At 42.3% G+C, this 21,837-nt stretch overlaps 1 protein-coding gene across 1 annotated transcript; it reads right to left on the bottom strand.

Moving 5' to 3' along the window:
* LOC144658663 (uncharacterized) lies at positions 1 to 21,829 on the bottom strand. Its single transcript, XM_078519127.1, has 10 exons — positions 21,135 to 21,829; positions 15,454 to 15,794; positions 14,393 to 14,663; positions 13,444 to 13,774; positions 12,557 to 12,750; positions 6,631 to 6,960; positions 5,253 to 6,141; positions 3,839 to 4,042; positions 2,629 to 2,804; positions 1 to 2,112 (listed from the first exon to the last, which is right to left on the bottom strand). The coding sequence occupies exons 1-10, from the start codon at positions 21,518 to 21,520 to the stop codon at positions 1,770 to 1,772; spliced, it is 3,465 nt and encodes a 1,154-aa protein (XP_078375253.1). The 5' UTR covers positions 21,521 to 21,829; the 3' UTR covers positions 1 to 1,769.
* Between the last annotated feature and the right edge of the window lie 8 nt (positions 21,830 to 21,837).

Here is a 21,837-nt window from a genome sequence, read left to right on the forward strand (position 1 = left end):
TACTTTTTCATGTTTATTGACTACCAGTGCACATGTGCGAGACGCGACATTGCCCCTTTAATATCGCCATTTTTATCAGGATTTCCTCAAATTTGACTGGTGTGTAAACCGATATATTTTTCTTTAATTTTCCTGGGAAGTTTTATCCGACATGAATGTTTTGGGGCTACTTTAAAAATCAAAGTTTCATTAACGTCAATGAAAACAGATAAAATAGTTGCTGCTGATCATGGGAGATCTTTTACATCTAATAGCCAAACCAGAACAGAACCAAATTTAAGAATTATTTATAAGAATGATTTATAAGGTAACGTCAATTAATTAAACTACAAAAGTTGCACTAGCCTTGATAACTTTCGCTGTCATGCTGCGCAAACTCAGCCCAACACATTTATGTGTAATAGCAATACCGTATTTACTCGAATAAGCGCCGCCCCCGATTAAGCGCCGCCCTCGAATAAGCACCGCATTTGGGGCAAAACATTTAATAAGCGCCGCCCCGAATAAGCGCCGCAGTCCCGATGCGGCGCTTATTCAAGGAATTCTGTTTAACTTAAAACAGCACTATAAAACTACTCTAAAACAAGCTTTGACCTTCCTTTCCATAAAAAGCGATGTTTTGCAGTTTTGCAGCGATGTTTCTAAATGTTATGAAGGCCGCGAATTTTGCCAGGACAGCTAGCGCCACTTCTTTCTTCAGCAAGAGACGAATACTGACAATCAAAAGACGCTATCTTCAATTACTGTCAAAGATTAGATTCTTTGTGGCGTCCAAATTTTAAATAAGCGCCGCCCTCGAATAAGCGCCGCACTCGAGGCGCGAAAAATTTAATAAGCGCCGCGGCGCTTATTCGAGTAAATACGGTAGTAGAAGTACACTGAAACTTTGTTTAAAGCCGAAAAACGTGGGGAGTGGTTGCCCAGTCTCCCGAGCTAGAGGCTCGTATTAAATATCAACTAATCTTAATATTAAAAATATAAATTAATCTTAAAAGCATGGAAAAAAATATACATGCAAATACAGATAAGATTAATATATACATTTCATGCACTTGCGTCCAGTGTACTGGAAATAAAGCATTTTTATATACAACAAACCATTCTTTTCAACAAATGTCTTAAGTTGATTTCCATAATTAATTCTTCTGTATTCATTTATCGCACTTGTATTTTAAATTCTTTTTATACCATCTTTTTATTCACTATCACTTATCTAAGACTGTAGTTTAAACAGTCAAAAGCTTATATAGTTTTTAACATTTTTAGCCAAAGACTGTGATGTTTTAAATTTTTCTTTCGTATTAAAGGGACTGTGTCACGGATTTTAGCTAAATTTAGTCATGGGAAATGACCATCTAATTCGTTGAAATATAAAAATAACCTCTTAAAACAGTGAAGGAACATTTCAATAACACACCAAATACAACAGGAGGTACGGATGGCCAAAAAGCGAGTAGATTGAAACGGATTGCGATATGAGTTTTTGAAATATTGTTGGGCTGAACAGTTTTTAAAGTTAATCTTGTTTGCTTGTAACTTTAAAAAAAATAATGCCCGGGAGACAAATTTTCGAAAATTTGGTTGCAATGAAGCTATGGTTTTGTCATTTAGATCCAGAGAAGTAATTTCTTTGCAAACATAGCGAGTATTTGGCAAAACTTGATAAAATAAACTTAACTAAGCTGTGACACAGTCCCTTAAAGCTGAAGCCCCTCAATGTTTTTACACTTGTGTAAAATGCCGATAGTTGATATAAATAAAAATAAAGCCTACAGTCTCGCCACTTGACTTTCTCCGCCGTCTTTTTCATCCTCACTTTTACCGTCGTCACCTAATAATCCATTCGCAGACCCAGGCTGCGCCTCGGAAACCCAGTCCCCGGCGGCGTCCAATTCATCTACCTCTACACTGAGATTCATTTTTCTTGCCATCATCACTAACAAGCGATTTTGAATCTCCATCGTCCTTACCAGATTCTTTACTCGCTTCTTGGTCTTGTTCACTTGCTGTCGAATGTCATATATAGTGGATTCCGCCATTTCGTCGCAAGGTGTTAAGGAAGTTTCCTCGTCAAGAAATTTAGCTTGTCCTAATAGCCAAGCATGGAATCTCCTGCAAGCATATAAAGAAAATGTCGTCATGAAAACATAACATCACGAGTATAGTCAGGATTTAATATAAAACCTTCAAAAACCACAGCTAAAGTTTGCTTATCACAAAAACAGCCGTCTGCCAGTTAAAGTGGTTAAACAAGTTATACTTTAAGTTATACTCCAAACAGAGAAGGGAGAGAGGGAGGAGAAGGTGCGTCGGCCTCTTTCACAAAATCTGCCTATACCATTCCCAAGAAAGTCAGAATGAGGCCTTGTAAGTTAGCCTATAGTTAGTTGAAGCCAGACAAAGGAGCAACCCGATCGCAGAGCAACTGGACGTCATTACACATGAATGCTTATCCAATTCCCACACTGTTTGAAAGCCTTGAAAAGTTGCCTTTCTTTTATCTGAAACAACTAAGTTCAGGAGCTTAAAAAGCTGACAGCAGCTAATTCAGTAATCTATATACGCAATTTTATCACAGTAACAAGTTCCGTCAGTGTTACAACACAACTCAAAAATAATAAAACTAACCCAAGTCTGCCCTTGCGCGCGTTCGGTTTTAACTCAAGTAACGGATTGTAAATTCTGCGCGTGATGAATCTTGGGTACTTGTTCTCAACCTCGGCCACAAAGGAAACCTGCATTGCCATGCGCTGAAGAGTGGCCGTCCTCTGCACAGACTCGATATCACCAACAGCCAAACCAACCTGGAATAGAAATGAAATGTGGTGTTTGGTTTTGGCCAACAGTGATATTAAATATAACACAATCAGCCCGTATATGAAAACTCGACCAAGCCCAGTTAGTCTGATTTACTTTAACAATCGGATGAAATTATCCACAAACTTAATTGAAATAATATTTAAAATTATATTTACTTGATTTCCTGATGGATTACCTCTTAAATATGTTTACATGGTTCCTTTTGTAAATGGACAATAGAACATTCTAACACACATGCAAAGTTATTAAACAGATGGTAAAGAGGGTCTCAGTGGGAGGCGCGGTGGCCTAATGGTTAGCGCGCCGGACTCCGGAGCGCGCGTTCCGGGTTCGAGCCCTGGCCGGGGTCACTGTGTTGTGTTCTTGGGCAAGACACTTTACTCTCATAGTGCCTCTCTCCATCCAGGTGTATAAATGGGTACCGGCGAAATAATGCTGGGGGGTTCCCTGCGATGGACTAGCATCCCATCCAGGGGGGAGTAGAAATACTCCTAGCTGCTTAATGCTAAGGAAACCGGGATAAGCTCCGGCAGTATGCGCCACTTTGGCTCGAAGCTGACCTTTTTTTTTTTTTTAAAAGAGGGTCTCAATGGGGTTAACCGTTATCCGTAAAACGGCCACAAATTAAGCCGTTAAATTTGAGACAAATTATGTTCTTTTGGCTCGTCACGCAATCTTTCTTCCAAAATGTTGCGTGATGAGCTTCCTCTCGCACTTATCCTCTTCGCGTTTAGTGAGGTATAAGGCATACTACTAGTAGGCCGACCATCTTGACAGTATCTTGTTTTTTGCCACTGCCTGCCTACCTTGGGTCTTTTTACCTAAAGGTCAAACGCACTCCCCTAATCTCTGATTACTACTAGTTTTTAACTTTTATAAACAATGGAAACTAATTTTTAACTTCTGTTAACCGCAGTGGAAATAAACTTTAAAACCATTAGCCGTAAAAAAGCTAAAATTTTAACCGTTAACCGTAAAAGCCACCACCCCATAGACCCTCAGTAAAGGAAGTACATACCAGAAGATTCATGAGAATTATCGACATTAGAAAGAGAAACGCGAAGATGAACACGAGTGCAATCTCCGGGAATGGATTAAGAGGATTTCTTGTTACATCACTGCTGCTCCCAATGCTGTCGATAAAAGTTGTGACGTACTCATACTCGCCGATCATCATAACGGTCACTTTTACAATTGAATAACCAAGGTTTCTAAACGCATCCTGAAAATAAAATAAAAATAAACATATTGTAAAAGAGCACTCGCTTCGACAAAAACAAAGTACTCGGATGCACATCCCAAGCGTATGCAGCTGACTTCCTAAGGCAAGCAAAGATTAACCAATCGAAACTAGAAAAATACGACTATTTTAAGGCAAAGCTAACCTTGGTTCTAATTAAGGAAAGTAGTAGCCAAGGTTGCAAGAACGACAAAAACATGTTCACAGGTGACGTGTTTTTCTGAACGCAGAATTTGTGGGCAAACAGGAAAGGTGTGTGATGGCCAAAACGCCCTTTGATCAGAGGAGTTAAATGGAAGTATTTGGCTTCTTAACAATATCACAGAACGATCCGACCACGTTATACTTCTCACTTGTATAAGTAATTTCTGTAATTTATTTTAACACTTCTATGTGGCTCTTTTATAGGGGGCCTTACATCCCGTAAACCGCCATGTTAGGGAACTTAAGCACCAGACGTTATTAATACGGCAGCGCGGACCATCTTATGAAGGCTCAAAAGTATGGCTTTTCTTGAAAAGAACATCGATTTTAAAGAACACTGGTGACGCCGAGAACAGAGAAAATCATCAACTAGGGAAATGTGATTTTGGCTATTTTTACACTTACGAGGCGAATAAACTGTCAAAGAAGGATATTCGTCCTAGCGTTAAAAACTGGACAGCTATTATTTCAAACCGATAATTTGGATGATATGAACCGTCTGCGAATCTGTCGCTTAAGGTGGATAAATTTCATTATTATTCAACAAATTGTCACGATGGCCACATCTGGTCAGGAGATCTTTGCCATCTGTCATCCGTATAACAATCCTTTAGCTTCGGTTCTTAAGCTGTAGTTAAGATTGACCCACAGCCCCCCTCCCCGCTCCCGCCCTTATTATGTTAATTTGGGACTGAAAGAGCTCCAGAACTAATTCGCCAGAAGTACTAAAGCGAGTGTGAAACTACAGTACTTCAAAGTGACCAGCAAGTACTTAGTCGGTCGGTCGGTCGGTCGGTCAGTCAGTCAGGACTTTATTTTAAGAGGTCAAAACGTGCAGTAATCTTACTGATGAACTCAAGGCCGTCAGAAAAAGGATGCGAAAAAAATCGAATTTCAATAAAAATAACATAGGTCGGTAACAATGTTAAAAGATTTTAATAAAACTGTGTACAACAATGAATACTTCCTAAGTGCAAACACTTCGTACCTGTTCTTTGAAGAGGATGAAGAACACAATGGCGAATGCGATGATAAATATGAAGAAGACCAAGAATACTCTTGCAACCGTTTTGAAGACCTCGATAAACATGGATACGTAAATTCCAAAGGGCTGAAATCGCCTCAAGAACAGAATCACGTTGACATAGCACAAGAAGATGGAGACGATTCCAGCGCTCCATAAATTGCGTGGGTCTTTCAGGCTACCGAATGCTGTCTCTAACTGACTGGATGTCAGCAAGTACGGCATCATAAAACAGAGGGTTGACAAGTAAAGAGCCCATTCGGTTATGTTAGAAAGATCCGTGAAGTATTTCCTCCGTTGAACGAAAAGCTGAAAAATTTCTTTGAGGATGTGGGCACTTGCGAAGATCAGAGCGACGAACAACACGCCCCCGTTGAACGCAGTTGATTTGGTGAAAATTTCTTGAACTGAAACACGCTTCCCGGTTTCATTCTCCGATTTAGTTGGATTGAAATCTTGAACATCTCTCTCCGTAACTATAAATATTGTATATGTGATCAAGAAAATCATGTAGGTCAGGAGATTGAAGTAGTATATGTATCTCCCAAACGAGGCCCATTTGGCATCCAAGAGTTTCTGCGTCAAGGGATGTAAGAGGAGACGTTCGCGATTAAACTTCACCATTGTTGTGGGCCCAAAGAAGCGGTCTCCTGCAAGGTTAGTCTCGTCATCAGGCCCCGGGTCCAGCAGATGGAAATCATAGAACTCGATGTAGTTAGGATCTGTTTGAATGTGAGACGAGCGCTTGATGCAGTGATCCATCACAAGAGACGCGGCTTCAGGAAAATGTTCTATTAAGATTTTCATCGGTGGTTCTTGGTTCACATTTCGAAATTCCAGAATTTCTAGAGACCTAGTATAAAAGAAACTTGCAATGAGAAATATTTACTTCCATTGCCCGGCTGCCCGGATTTGGGGTTTGCCTATCTTTTCACTGGGAAAATAAAATTTGGGTCACTAGGACTGGGAATTAGTCTTAAACAAGGAAATGCAAATGGGTCTGGGATTTGGGCAAAACATGGGCTGGGAAATGGGGTTTGAATAAACATTTAGCTGGAAAATGGGATTTAAATCTTGCCCCCATATCAGGACCCTCTTTTCCCTGCAGTGAATGAAGCGCTTTTCTAACATTGTGCACTAAAGCACTCGGCACTATCGCGACTATCGCAACAAACCAATGTGCATGATGAGACTTGTCATACCAACCTTTTGTGCCTAGCAATCGCCAAATCCACGTCCCCTGCCCCAGAATGAATGAAGCGTTTTTCTAACATTTCGCAAGCACACGGCACTATCGCGACTATTGCAACAAACCAATGTGCATGAACCTTGTCATACCAACCTTTTGTGCCTGGCAATCGCCAAAGCCACGTCTCCTGCCCCAGATTGCACTGTCACATCCAGACACGTTTGTCCTTGGTTATTTTGAATGCACACGCTGGCACCAGAATTTAGCAACAGCTCTACCACGTTGACGTTACCGTTGGACGATGCAATATGCAAGGGCGTGTTACCAGCGTTGTTCACATGATCGAGATTAGCCTCATTATTCAGGAGTTCCTGGGAAGTCTTATCGCAGCCTGATCTTGCGGCCCACATTAGCGGTGTCCAGCGGTCGTTGTCTCTTGCGTTGACGTCAGAACCAAGACGAATAAGTACCTGGCATGTCTTCCTGTTATTAAATGTGAATTATCAAAGGTATATGTAAGTTAAATAATGCGATAGATCCGATAGGCTTGACTGACAAATGACAAACAAGTACCCGAAGTGTTAACTGAAATATTATGAACGCATGAAGTGAAGTGAATACTTTATTTACCCTGGGATTGTAGAGTAGCTTTAACATAGCTAATATCTCCGAGCATTTCAACAGTACAACGGCACAATGGGCAAAGACCAGACCACAACACCGGAAACTTCGTGCCCTACTCTTTACGATAAGTGTTTGGGTTCTTTTACGTCCCCTGCTGACCATAACACTAAAGATGCAGGAGATGGGGCCTACGGTTTATCGTCCTTATCCGGGAAGACTACAATATCTAACCATTTGCAGTTGTTATTGCAAAGGCAGCATATTCTCCTTAGTTATTTTAAGACCCTGAGTGTCGGCCCTGTAGTGTTGTACATTTGTATAGACATCCGGGACTCTCATAGCGCGGGAAACCGTGGTCACGTGTCAAGCGAAGGATTGTGTTTTGTATGCTTAGTGCGTATGTGAGAGTGCTACTTTGTGAGATCGAGTTGCTGGCCTTTGTGGCCTTTAAGAATACTACATTGGCGACGAGGATGGTCCAAATATGACTGAGAAGCACTTACCGCCGTTGGATTTAACCGGACCGGCTTCGCAAGTCGCGGAGAGGTGGCGTAAATGGAAGCGTGCGTTTGAATATTATGCCGAGGGAAAGGGCATCGAGAATGTTCGTAAGAAGACATCTCAACTCTTGCATTTCGCCGGGATGGAAGTACAGGACATATTTGAAGATCTACAAGACCCTGGCCCTGTCCCAGAGGAGGGTGACAATGCAGCTTACAAAATTGCCATTCGCAAGCTGGACTCTTACTTTCGAGTCGAGGAGAACATTCCCTACGAACGCCATGTTTTTCGCCAACTTACACCACAAGATGGAGAGACTGCTGACCAGTTTATGGTTCGGCTAAGAAAACAGGCCCGACACTGCAATTTTGGAACGAGTTTGAACGACAATTTGAGGGATCAGCTGATCGAGAAGTTAACGGATTTTGAACTGAAGAGAAAACTGTTGGAACAAAGGCGCTAGATAAAGCTCGTGCATGGGAAGCGGCGGGGCGACAGGCAACAAACATGACGGTGAGCCCACCGACACCGCAAGTAGAGGAAGACAGTGTCAATGCAGTCAAGACGAGACAAGGAAAAAGGGATGAGAAAAACAAGAAGTGCTACAATTGTGGAAGAGAGGGGCATCTGGCAAGGGACTGGAACTGCCCAGCGAAGGGAAAGAAATGTGCAAAATGTGGAAGGTATGGTCATTTTGCTTTGTGTTATCAGGGAAATAGTGATAGTTATGGAAGCAAAAGTAAAACAAACCAGCGACGTCCAAATCAAAATACTAACTTTGTGGGTGATCAAGAGGTATCTGATAGTGAGGAGGACTGTGCTTTCGCATTCGCAGTGACTGAGAATAGAGAGGAAACATGCAATGTAACCAGTTCTAAAGAACCAGTAGTAGAAGTAAGTGTTAGTGGCATTACAACAAGAGTGCTTATTGACTCTGGCTCAGTAAGCAACCTCATAGGAATGAAAGAATATGAGGAACTTAAGGCACAAGGCCTTACTGCGAAAATGGAAGATTGCCGCAAGCGGTTGTATGCATATGGTGGAAAGGAGCTAGAAGTAATCGGTCAGGTTCAAGTTGAGATCTCAGCGGGTGACAAGAAGATAAATTCACACTTAGTGGTGACCAAGACTGGAAGATGTCTGCTGGGTCATGAAACTTCAAAGGCCCTGGGTCTGCTACGAATCGGTTTGGGTGCGAGTGGTGGATCTGTGCAGTGCAATGTTGTCAGAGAGGACCTAGCCCTAGCCCTTCAGGCTAAGTACCCAAAGGTGTTTGTTGGTGTCGGTAAACTAAAGGACTACCAGTTGAAATTAAATGTTGACCCAGATGTGACACCGATAGCTCAGAAGCCAAGGCGTGTTCCATTTGCACTGCGAGAGAAGGTAACTGCGAAGGTAGAAGACCTCATTGCCAAGGATATTGTGGAGCGGGTAGATGGGCCGACGTCTTGGGTTAGTCCGGTGGTGATTGCGCCAAAGGCATCAGGGGATATCAGGTTGTGTGTGGACATGAGAAAGGCAAATGAAGCTATTATTCGCGAAAGGATCCCTATACCAACTGTGGATGAAGTGTTGGAGAATCTCAACGGCAGTACAGTGTTTTCGAAATTGGACCTCCGTCTTGGATTTCACCAGATAGAGTTAGATGAGGGCTCTCGAGACATAACCACATTTGCCACACATGATGGACTATTCAGGTACAAGAGATTGAGCTTCGGGGTAAACTCTGCACCCGAAAAGTACCAGCAGATAGTTACGCAAGTGATATCAGATGTTGGCGGAGTTCAGAATATTGCGGATGACTTGATAGTACATGGCAAGAACGATGAGGAGCATGACGGGAATCTCCATAGATTGATGCAGAGATTGGAGGAGAAGAACCTCACCCTCAATGCAGAAAAATGTCAGTTCCGAATGGACAAGGTGGTTTTCATGGGACTACTGGTATCGAAGTACGGGATTGGTCCCACTGAAGAGAGAGTACGTGCTGTGCTTGAGTCCAGCCGCCCAACCACGCCAACAGAGGTTAGAAGCTTTCTGGGGATGGTTGGCTTCAGTGCACGTTTTATTCCCAACTTTGCGACCATCGCAGAGCCTCTACGGGCAATTTCCAGGCAGGGAGTACCCTTTGTATGGGGCAGTGAGCAGGAAAAGGCGTTTCAGAAACTGAAACAGCAGTTAGCCAGTGCACCTGTTCTAGCCTATTTCGACAAAGATGCACACACTCGAGTGGTAGCTGATGCGAGTCCTGTGGGCCTTGGTGCAGTGTTAGTACAGGAAAAGAAGGGTGTGGGTCGAGCTGTTTGTTACGCCAGCAGGGGTCTGAGCAGTGTAGAGAGGAGGTACAGTCAGACGGAAAAGGAGGCGTTGGCACTAGTGTGGGCATGTGAGCGGTTCAACTTATACCTGTACGGGTTGCAAACCTTTGATTTGGTTACAGATCACGAGGCCCTGAAGGTGATCTACTCCAGAGGATCCAAACCATCCGCGCGTATCGAGCGCTGGGTGTTGAGACTGCAGCCTTATAATTATAAGGTGTGTTGTGTTGCATCAAGAGATAATATTGCAGATGCCCTGTCACGTTTGACAATGATCCCTGCATCAGAGAAGTGTCGTTATGACGATGAGCATGTTCGGATGGTTGCCCTTCAAGCAGTCCCCGTAGCAGTCAAAATTCAAGAGATAGAGCGTGCCTCAGCAGAGGATGAAGAGCTGCAAGCAGTGCGTAACTGCCTCATCAGCGGAAACTGGGAGAAGTGTCCGAGGCCATTTGTGATGGTGCGTAACGAACTGACTTTCATTGGGCAAATTATCCTGCGTGGAACGAGGATTGTGATACCCAAGGCGCTGAGGCAGAGAGTTGTGGAGCTTGCACACGAGGGTCACCAGGGGATAGTCAAAGTGAAGGAGAGGCTGAGGTCTAAGGTGTGGTGGCCGGGTGTTGATAAGGATGCGGATCAGAAGTGCCGAGAGTGTTATGGGTGTCAATTGGTCACAAAGGAGACCATCACGCCACCAGTGAAAACAACCAGGATGCCAGAGAGGCCGTGGCAGGATGTAGCACTGGACGTACTTGGGCCCATGCCAACGGGAGAATATTTGCTGGTCCTAGTGGACTACTTCAGCCGATGGGTGGAAGTCGATGTAATTAAATCCACTACTTCTGGAGTGATTATCAAGTGTTTAGATAAACAGTTCTCTAGATATGGGGTACCTAGTACCTTGAGAACCGACAACGGAGCCAACCTGGTGTCCGCAGAAATGGAAGGATACTTGGAGGAAATGGGCATCAAGCATAGGTTGACCACCCCACTATGGCCAAGAGCAAATGGGGAAGTCGAGAGGCAAAATCGTTCCCTTTTAAAAGCAATGAAAGTTGCCCATGCCGAGAAGAGAGACTGGAGAATAGAGTTGAACAAGTTCCTACTGGCTTATCGTTCCACTCCGCATGTAACGACTGGCAAAAGCCCAGCAGAATTATTGTATGGGAGAAAAATGTCCACTAAATTGCCAGAAGTTGCTGATTTGGAGGAACCTGAGAATCTGGGATATCAGCAAGCCAGAGATCATGATACAGAGAAAAAGGAAATCGGTGCAGACCATGTTGACAAGAAGCACCAAGCAGCGGAGAAATGCATACAAGAGGGAGATCTTGTGTTACTGGAGAAGAGGAAGGAGAACAAATTGTCGCCAAACTACGAGAAAGAGCCATATCAGGTCACGTTACGGGGATCAGGTCCAGTTAAAATCACCTCAAGGTGTGGAATACAAGCGAAACATCCAGCATGTCAAGCGATTTGTGACTCCAGCTATAGAGTCAGCTGAACCAAGCCTTCCTGCAGTAGTACCGTGTGAGCAGATGTGTGGGCAAGAACCCACACCCAGCCCGGAGATTAGAGCAAGCGCTGTTCCAGTGGAGGACCAGAGTCCAATCCAGACACAGATAGCACCAAGGAGACATCCGGGACTCTCATAGCGCGGGAAACCGTGGTCACGTGTCAAGCGAAGGATTGTGTTTTGTATGCTTAGTGCGTATGTGAGAGTGCTACTTTGTGAGATCGAGTTGCTGGCCTTTGTGGCCTTTAAGAATACTACAGGTCCGGTCTGGGACTCGAACCCGAGACCTCGGCCCGCACGGTAGTCCGGCGCTCTACCAACTGAGCTAACCGGTCGGCATGCTTTGATCTAAACGCACTTACTGGCAATTGGAAAACGGTCAAAACTCTAACTGTTTACATTGCTGACAGAAACATGGTCCAAACGTTTGAACCTACAAATCATGTGTCGTCGACCTCAACATCCTACCTTTTCTGACAATTGCTTAACGACCACGATTTTAATTGCCTCGCGAAGGGAATATAAGTCGATTGCAGGCTACCTTCCCCCTCTAAATCATTTCGTTACTTGTCTAGACAGTTTACCAGAACACAATCATTGTTCAGGTGGGCACACTTCAAGGTGGACGGAGGTCTAATGTCTCTCGCCCAAGAAGACAACACAATGAAACCAACCGGAGCTTAAGAGAATAAGGGACATTTGGTTCTAGCCGTTTTTCCATATAGATTCATCCGTACGTCATGTACTTCAAGGCAAATTCAATGCACCTAGATTTGATAACCTCAGACTAAGGCAATCATGGTTGGACAAAACAATCAAAATTTTGGTTGACATCACTAAAACCAACAGGTTTAATTTTATTCATTGTTGCCGTAAAATGATTTACCGTCAAAAAATTGTCCGGACATCATGTCCGACCACACTTGGGATTTCGTTGACATGAACAAATTATGGTCGGCCAATGTCCGATCACCGATTGTTATTTGCAGCCCTGGGCAATCGAAAATGATGGAGGAATTCCAACGTCAAGAAGCTACATAACTACTTCTCGTAACCGAGTTAGTAAGGAAATGCACTGTCTTAGCTGGGCAGACAATGGCTTAACTGTTTTCTTTACCTGTTTCCTTTCATCGCTGCCAAGTGAATAGGTGTCTTCCCTTGATCATCTCTTTCATTGACACCGGACATCGCTTTTCCCAAGGCCTCCACATGAGTAAATCGGCGCATCTGAGCCGCAAGATGCAGCGGTGTCTGCTGGGCATAGTCTTGAAAGGACGATCGCGAATACTTGGTTAATAGGAGCTCCAGAATCTGCAAAATTATAAACAAAACGTTTTATTCCATTTGTCATTTGTCATTACACAATGGGAGAGATGTCAAAATGCTGAAAGTTATAGCGAACTTTAGCAAAACAGAATGCATTTGTTAGGTGGCTGATAACGGTTTTTAGTATTTTCCAGACCTTATACTTTGATGGGTCAGTCTATGACTGTTTATCAACTGCTATTACATTAATGGTACGAAACAAATGCCCAATCATTGCTCAACAAGTTGTGATCATTTTCTTGACATTAGTGGTTACCATAGTAACAGTATAACCTGTTAAATACACCCTTAAGTTTAACTTTCAGTGCTAATAACTCAAAAATTAGCTCGGTGATCCCCATCTTTTATTGTTGAGTTATGATCAGCATGCCATGATACAACTTTTGGAAATGTAAAAAAAGTCTATCAGCGGGTCTCAGAGCAAACTCAAATAGAACGAGGATTCTATTCGAACAATTTAACGGTACGTATGTTTAGTCTAAGATAACTGTCATTACAATTCAGCCGGTGAGTTGGAGAAGCTCAAAAACACAACCATCTTTGAAATCAACTGCTAAAAAGTAGCTTTGTAGCATAAGCATTTAAAAACAACTTCTTATAGAGTTGTAGAATTTTAAAACCTCAACAAAGCTCTCAAACACCATAAAGAAAAACTGAAGGAAACATTAGCATAGATACCTTAATACTTGGCGAAATAGCAGCATTATGCAGAGGAACTCTTTCAAACGCGTCGGACTTGTAAAGATTTTCAGAAGCTTTTTGATTCGCCAAGAGAAGTTGAAGCATTTCCAAGTGTCCATTGTCAACTGCCAGATGTAAGCAGTTTTTCATGTCTGTGGTGCACGCGTAGACATCCGTGCCTGATTCAAGAAAAAGTCGCACACTCTCCACGCTACCAGCGGCTACTGCCATAAGGAAAGGCGTGCGGTTGTCGCTGGCTTTGATGTCGATTTGTGCACCACGACTAAGGAGAAATTTGATGACATCGATGCGATTTGCATTGGCTGCTCTGTGTGATAAAATAGGAAAACAAAAGAACAAATATCAATATTGTGCCTTTCCATTTTTTGGCACTGTTAATGCTCCAAGTGGAACGAGTCATACAACACCAAATTTACTTTGCTTGCAGTTCAATTGCAGTGATGTACTGTATCAACTTGAAAGTACGTCAAGCAAGAAAGGAAATTTGGTTCAACAACAACTATTGTGTGAGGTGTACTCATGGAATTCAATTCACCCATGAGGAATATACCAAGAACGAGAACAGTTAAAAAATAAAGAGGAAGGAAAATTGTTATTCCAACTAGCAAGTTCAAAAATGTGAAAAGGGGTTGAAATTGAAGAGATAAATAGCCGGTACGAAGCGGCTTCAGAATACTGTTTTTGGGGACAAAGTTACATACAAAATGTTTAAAATCGCTGTATTTATTTTAAATATCTTGGAACGAGCATTGACGGCGGCCCATCAAATTCTCGCTTGTGATATACATAAGAAATAAATCAATAATCAAATGCGCATAACAAACGCGACTACAAACGGGTGATAGGGAGGCTGCAATAGTAAACACTATCTGGACAATCTGATTGGCACCGCCCATAACCTGAACAAAACTGTTTTGATACAAACCTGTGCAATGGCGTCTGTTTCTCATTGTCTCTCATGTGCAAGTCAGCTCCTTTATTGCACAGCAGTTCAACTATTTCCAGGTCACCTTTCATTGATGCTATATGAAGTGGAGTCATCAACGTGGTCCTTTGTGCGTTCACATGCGCGCCGTGCTTAAGAGATAGCTCAACCGACTTCACATTTCCAGTCTCTGCGGCCAGGTGCAGTGCGCGATCCTTGTCCATGTCTGGTTCGTTCACAAATTCTTCTACATTGATGAGTTGTGAGGCGGCTAAGAAGAAGAAGAAGAAGAAGACAAGTCAAATTGGCTAAGTTATGCCATAACAAAATCGACCATTTAGAGCAGCTTCAATAAAAAGGTAAAGTCTAATTCAAACGAGCCTTGTGGCTCATCAGGTCGGAGCTTATGTCGGTAATTCAGTAGCAGGAAGCGACTTGAAATATTTCTACTCCCCCCTGGATGTAGCCTCCTTCGCAGATGTTCTTTAGGCCTGTCACGCGTTTATCCCCCAAGAGAAACACGTGACGAGCCCAAAGAACGCTGCAAGGGAGGCTACCCTGGATGGGATGCTAGTCCATCGCAAGGTTATCCCCAGCATTAAATTCGCCGGTACCCATCTATGACATTTATACACCTGGGTGGAGAGAGGCACTTGAGAGTGAAGTGTCTTGCCCAAGAACATAACGCACGGCAGTGCCTCAGCCACTCAATCCGGAGTCTAACGCACTAACCATAAGACCAACGCGCCTCGCATGAGTAATTTTTTGAGATAATACTCCCCTCTACATATGCCAATAATTTGAGCTGGGGGGTTAAAAAAAAAACTCTTTTCAACATAATTCACTTTTTAAAAGTGATCCTAGTGTACAGTGATCAGAAGGGGGGCTCTCAAGCAATTCATAGAGGGGGGGAGGAGGAGGGCAGGGGGTGAGAAGCTGGGAGCAAAGAGGATGGGAAACTCCATGGGTGGTGGGAAAAGATAAGGCGGGAAGCCAGTTTCCTAGGAACCGGGAAAAATTGGGAAAATATTCGCAACATTGCGTAACATTTTCTAACTAACCTTGCTTAATAAGCAGCTCTGCTAGGTCTGTGTTACAACTGAATATAGCTGTATGCAACGGAGAGCTATTATCTTCGGTCTTCGCACGAATATCTGCACCATGTCGCAGCAAGGTGCGGCATATTTCAAGATCCCCGTTCATACACACGAGATGCAGGACAGTCATTCCAACCTGTGTCTTAGCATTGATGTCGATATCTGTATCACGAACCAACAGGTCAACCATGTCCTTATTACGCCTGCGCACTGCGTGATGTAAAGCGTTGTTGTTAAATGAGTCGACAAGTGAAGGTTTGGCGCCCGCATTGAGGAGAACTTCTGCAGCTGCGGTGCAGTTAAATCTTCGGGGGAAAAAAATCACATTTTCAATTTTTTACAATTATATAGCAAAGTTAAAAAAGTACACTCTTTTTTTTTTATAAGAATACAGTTTTTCCGACCCAGGCTGAATATTCTTATTTTTCTGCCGATTTTAGGCTGAAATATTCTTATGAACATTCTTAGAAAATACCGTTTGACATTTCCGTTTTAGCAAGTATTGGGTAATCCCGGCAAAGTCAATCGAACCCAATCGAACTAAATTTCAATCGAACTCAATCGAACTCAATTCATGGATTGAGTTCGATTGAGTTCGGCAATCGAACGAAATCGAACTCACCGTAAAGAAAAAAAATCAATCGAACCCAATCGAACGTTCGATTTTCGAACTCGTGATTTGCGTAAAACAGGCGTTGAAAATCCATAACCAGATCTTGGAAGCTCGAGTTACTTCAGCCCGGAGTGTAGCGCACGTGTTTTTCGTACACGAAGAAATGCAGAAATGGCTTCAGATGCGCTGTGGATTGTAAACTTCAAATGCGTAGTAAATGCTACCAGGAATGCCGCTTTGACGTAAAGGATGGTGAAGTTTTCAAGGTTTGAAATAAAATACGGTAGGCAAGAAAGGCCGTGCATTCCGAATTGTAAACGAGCGCGGACAATTACATGTAGGTCACCTTCGCGGGGTAAGTCAACTCTTGACACTCAAGAAATAAATGTACACGAACATCTGATCATTTACTTTGATTTTGACCTGAGGAGAAAAATAATTTTACTGTTGCATTAACTGTTGATCCTTTCTCTCATGGCAGTAATTATAAGATGCTCCCATACATCCAATATACTGACACACCCCTCTGTAACAGACCTGGTGACACCTGATTTTCCACCAGGTTTTCAACACAAAATCGACCAGGGCAGTCAAAAATCCACCAGGTTGATTACTTTTTTTCACCAGGGAGGGTGATGATATATTAAATCTAACCAATTATTGATGCAAACTCTGTGAGCCAGTATGCAATAAACTTAGCGGGGTTATCGTGCACAATTTTCCGCACCGATGTCGTCTAAGGGCTGTAGATGACATCGTCGTTTTTTTTTTCGCATTGTACGCAAACAACTGAAGTAACATACTCTTTGTATCCTGCTCTTACACGGAGAAAAGTGGCGAAGGAGAAACGGCAAACGGGCCGTTTTGAGATCCCCGTGAGTTCTTTGTTTCGAACAGTGAATTACCGCCACTAGATCCGCAATGGGTCAAATTTAGCAAATAATTGTCGCAATGAGCCAACGAGTCGCCCTACTATTGACATGGTTAGTTCACCCTTGGATAAAACTTGCCTACAAGTCGAGCTCAGCAAGCGCAAAGAGAGAAGAGCACACAGAGCGCGGAAACGAGAAACGAGAAGCGAACGACTTTTAAAAAGTCTACCCTTGGGCTTGAAGCAGTCGCCGGGGATATATTCCTAAAATCCTCTAAAATTCTCGCATGCACGTTTTTGTCCATCAGGGTATCAAACAAGGCACGCAATGCACGCAGAAGCGATGACGAACAGAAGAACAAATTCCGCCGATAACCTTATGATATAAGGTGATGGACTGACATCATCGCCTGAAAATGATTACACTTCCTTTTGATGCATGTTACTTTCCAGTTCTTAGCAGGACTGCAGGCAGGATTTGAAACGACGGTTCTGAAAGATGCAATCGTGTGAACGCCGAAGATGTAAGCTACTCGGGAGCTCTTCCGCTCACTTCGCTCGCGTAATCCTTCTCGAGAGCCTATTCACAGGATAGCTACTCGGGTTCCAGGAGACATGCCTCCCCGGGAAATTTTGAAAAAAATAGACAAGCTGAAATCCCATTTCGTGCGTTTTAAAGGGAGTTTCATATGCAAATAGGCACCTAAAAGTAAACTTAAAAAACCACGATTATTTCTAGACCTTTTCAGTTAAAATCAAAGCGTCTTATTTTTGGAAGGGAAACTGGACGCGCTTCACCAGGCAATCAACCTTACACTCGACGCAATACACCTTCCAAAACATACATTAACGACTTAAAATTCTTAAACTGCGCGTCGAAGGACTTTGAGAAAGTCTAGGTAAGCGTTAATTCAGCCAGATATTCGATAGTTTTTCAAAGAAATTGGAAGATTTTTTCGTGGGATTATAATTATTTTCTCGACTCAATCTGAATACAAGTTAAATTACTTTTCCAGAAGGTAAATGGCATAAATATTTATTATCAAAAGAGCCTAGCATCAAGAGACAGAATCAGCGCCTCTCCAGTTGCGAGTGCACCAAGATATATTCGCGCGTGCCCCAAGGTGAGCCTGCTCGCAGGCTAAAGACAGATCCAGAGGCTGCCTAGCACGGAGGCACCTAAATTTAAACTGTATCATCCGTTTACTTTTAAAGTTGAAAAATGTTCAATATGCCGGCCCTTATTCGTTGATCCATTTTTAGAAGGTCAAAGCATAAAAAAATCTAAATAAGAGAACCGTTTGCTTATATTTTTTACATGTCGAATAAATTATCTCTTTTTTGGATTTAGCGAGCAACGAAAAATATGTGTTAATTAATGACTGCTGTCCCCCAGCCCCGGGCTCCAGCCGTAGGCATCAATAGTTTCATGTAGGTGAAAGCTACACAAAGTTCTATTTAGACAGTACTTACAATTTGAGGCAGCTTAATTAAAATTTACCGCAATACGCCACTTGAATGATCTTGAATGTACTTGAATAACTGGCGTATATTTTACATCACATTGTGCCGGCGGGCTGCAAAGTTAAACATGATACTTTATACATCAAGCGCCTATCAAACTGCTCGAGGCTGCTTAATCGAAGGGAAAAAGCAGCTTAATACTCACCAAGAATTATGTGGGTCAAGCTGATTATCCTCTGCGTAGTTATTCGATAAAACGCTGTAAACATCCGGGTCAAAAATACTTCCACACATTTATCTTGGGCCGCGCGCGCTGTTCAAATCGCTCAGCTCTGAATCATTCACAAGCTCGTAATACATACAGTAAAGGAAACATATCTGTTTTGTCTCTTCAGTGACGTGCATGACAGCAGAACAAGCGACGAAAACAATAGTAAAAGTTAACAATTACTTTTTGCTATATTTACATCGAGTTATAGTCAATTATTAAATTATCTTTTTGCTGCGCGTCGTTTTTTTTGTTTATTTAAGCCAGCAGAAAGATTTTCGTTGATTTTTCCTTACCAGGTAAACAAAATTCGTCACCGGGGAGAAAAAAAATCGACCAGGGATTTTTCAGATAATCACCAGGTACCAGGGAGGTCAAATTTCCACCAGGGAGGGCAAAATAACCCACCAGGTCGGGTTCCACCAGGTCTGTTACAGAGGGGTGTACTGACGCTCGTTCACCTCTTACTCTCTTGGTCACTGTTAATTGTCCAAGATGAATTTGAGAGAATCATGTATATCGTTAGTAAGATATTTTCATAATCATCCATCTACTGTATGCCGTTGCCTGTCGAAGTTAGTAATTTACCTGTATTTTGGCATAAAAGTAGTAACCCTTCGAGCCGTCTTGCCGCAATTGTAAGTCAGCTATAAAGGAAAGGGTACAACAATTTCGGAATACGCCCGCGGGAATAATGATAGCTTTATTTTGTTCTGTTCTGTTCTCTTGGACAGATTATAAATGGGGTTTCCTTTATGTAAAAAAGCACGAGAAAAACCTGCTTTGATGGGCTTGCTTTGTATTGGTTTACCAGAGCCGATCGAACGCAATCCATTTAAATGTGTTCGATTGAGTTCGGTTTCCGAACTCAATCGAACACAATCAGATGGATTGAGTTCGATTTGTTCGATTGAATTCGATTTGTTCAGAAATCGAACTCATTGAAAGTCTGGTGTTCGATTGAGTTCGATTGCCGAACTCAATCGAACTCAATCCACGGATTGAGCTCGATTGAGTTCGATTGTGTTCGATTTTCGAACGTTCGATTGACTATGCCGGGGGTAATCAGTTACAAGTGTTTGGTGTCCAGATCTGTATCGTGTTACATTGTGCACATGTACCATTGCTTTTCGTTGCAGCCTGGTCGTTTTGGCTTTAAATAACGCATTCCTCATAGAGATAAAGTGACGGAAATGAAAATACCTGATTTCGTTTCAACTTAAAACTATATTCTTTTCAAAATCTCAGCCTCGGGTTTATTCTTAAAATATTCTTTAAAATTTGCAAATTTCAGCCTCGATATTCTTATAAACTAGATTCTTATATAAAAAAGAGTGTAAACAAAAAAACTAACATTGAAATGATTATTTGTTCAAGCCCGCATGCAAGCAAGCGCTTGTTCTTCGTCCGTCCGTCCGTTCGTTTCGTAGGTTGGTCGGTTGGTCGGGTGATGGTCGGTCAGTCAAATTTGTGTAAATTTTTAAAGTTCTTAATCTGTCTCAGTCTTACCAAACGTATCCATCCTTCCTCCTGTTCGGGTAAGTATTACCTATCTGTCGTTGTTTTCACCTTAGTCAACTCTATTTTTGATGTTTTCCCGCCTTCGATTTGAAAGTGTTTTTGTACGTCGCTAAAACTGGTTTAACATCTGACGTGACACAGCTCCTCCGCGTGACACAGCTCCTCTGCGTGACATACATCAAGTTTAATTTACTCACCTGTTCATCACGAATATAAATAGCATAAAACAATATTGTTGTCATTGAAATATAATTCACTGCATGCCGGATAATACACCCAAGAGCCAGCAGCGAACGTGGAAAATGTCGCCGTGATCGACTTGTACTAGCTATTAAACTGTTTGATCAAAGTTTTGAAATAGTAAAAACCTTGTTGGCTTGCGAATTACGGCTTTTTAATTCTACATATCAAAATCAAACCTCATTTCTTAAGAGTGATGTTTACAGCAAAGAATGTTGTTTTGAATAGTACACTGTCATAATTTATGCTATGTTTTTGTGGTCTTTCACATATATCCCTGACATGATTTTAGGCATCTGGAACATGGTTATAACGATTCGCTTGTATTCAATGTAAAACAACTACATCGGAAATAAAATAGAGAATTAGATTAAGGAGTCAGGTAGAATGATTATACCGGTGTACGTTGTGTACAACATGCAATTATGAAATGAAGATCTGTCCAGCTGAAACACACTTTAAACCAAAGTAATCAAAACCTCAAAGTTGAAGGCAAGCTTGGGAAACCACTTTACACGGTCAGTTTGTCGACAATTAATTACTGTCATTTATTGGACCAAGCTGAAATCACTGTAGCCTCGATCATCTGTAATTAAATATTCTGTCGCTCAATTCTGCATTCACTTTAAGTATAACTATATCAGTCTATCTCGCCATCATTCTCTTACCTTGCTGCGACGTGCAAAGGAGTCGTACCATCCTTCAAACGAATGTCCAATTGGGCCCCGTGATCGATCAACATTTTCGTCATCTCGGCTCGATTCCATCGTGCCGATACGTGTAGCAAAGAAAGGCCATCTTCGTCAACATTGTTTATTACTTTCAAGTTGTTATTGTCCGAGAGATAATCTTTGAGTTCACTCACGATTCCATCCTGTATAATTTCACGGGTTTGTAGCGTCCGTGTGCCTAAGGACTTTACAAATGTTAACGGAGTAAGTTCAATGTCGACCTCCATCAAGTCCGCTTTGCTTATAGCGGTATTTTGTCGACCCAGTAACGGCGAATCGTTGAAATTGTTCGATCTAAGTCCCTTCGACTTCGTAGAATTCATCGTGTAAGACTGTAATACTAAAGACTACATCATAAGACCATAACTACATCTGGTGACAATGGAGTAATAGTCGAGGTTCAAAGAATCGGAAATGACGTCCGGCGGTACAATTGTACTTCGTGAAAAACCCATGAACCGTTAAAGTGGCGCTGCGCTTAATAAAATACCTCACACGGACTGAAAAATGTTTAATGTATTATAAAGGCATTGACCTGGAACTAACCACCAATAACACAACACAACATAACACAACAAAACACGATAACATAACATAACACGACCATTAATATGCAATAGAGCCCTCCCACACCCGCCTC

The sequence above is a fragment of the Oculina patagonica genome, chromosome 6 (genome assembly GCF_052425735.1).
Source record: "Oculina patagonica isolate OP01 chromosome 6, crgOcupat, whole genome shotgun sequence".
Lineage (NCBI taxonomy): Eukaryota > Metazoa > Cnidaria > Anthozoa > Scleractinia > Oculinidae > Oculina > Oculina patagonica.

Coding starts and splice junctions, on each gene's coding strand:
- LOC144658663 (XM_078519127.1), bottom strand. CDS start 21,520: ATGAATTCTACGAAGTCGAAGGGACTTAGATCGAACAATTTCAACGAT. Junction 15,795..21,134: donor CCTTTGCACGTCGCAGCAAG/GTAAGAGAATGA, acceptor TTTCCCCCGAAG/ATTTAACTGCACCGCAGCTG. Junction 4,043..5,252: donor TCATCCTCTTCAAAGAACAG/GTACGAAGTGTT, acceptor TTTTATTTTCAG/GATGCGTTTAGAAACCTTGG.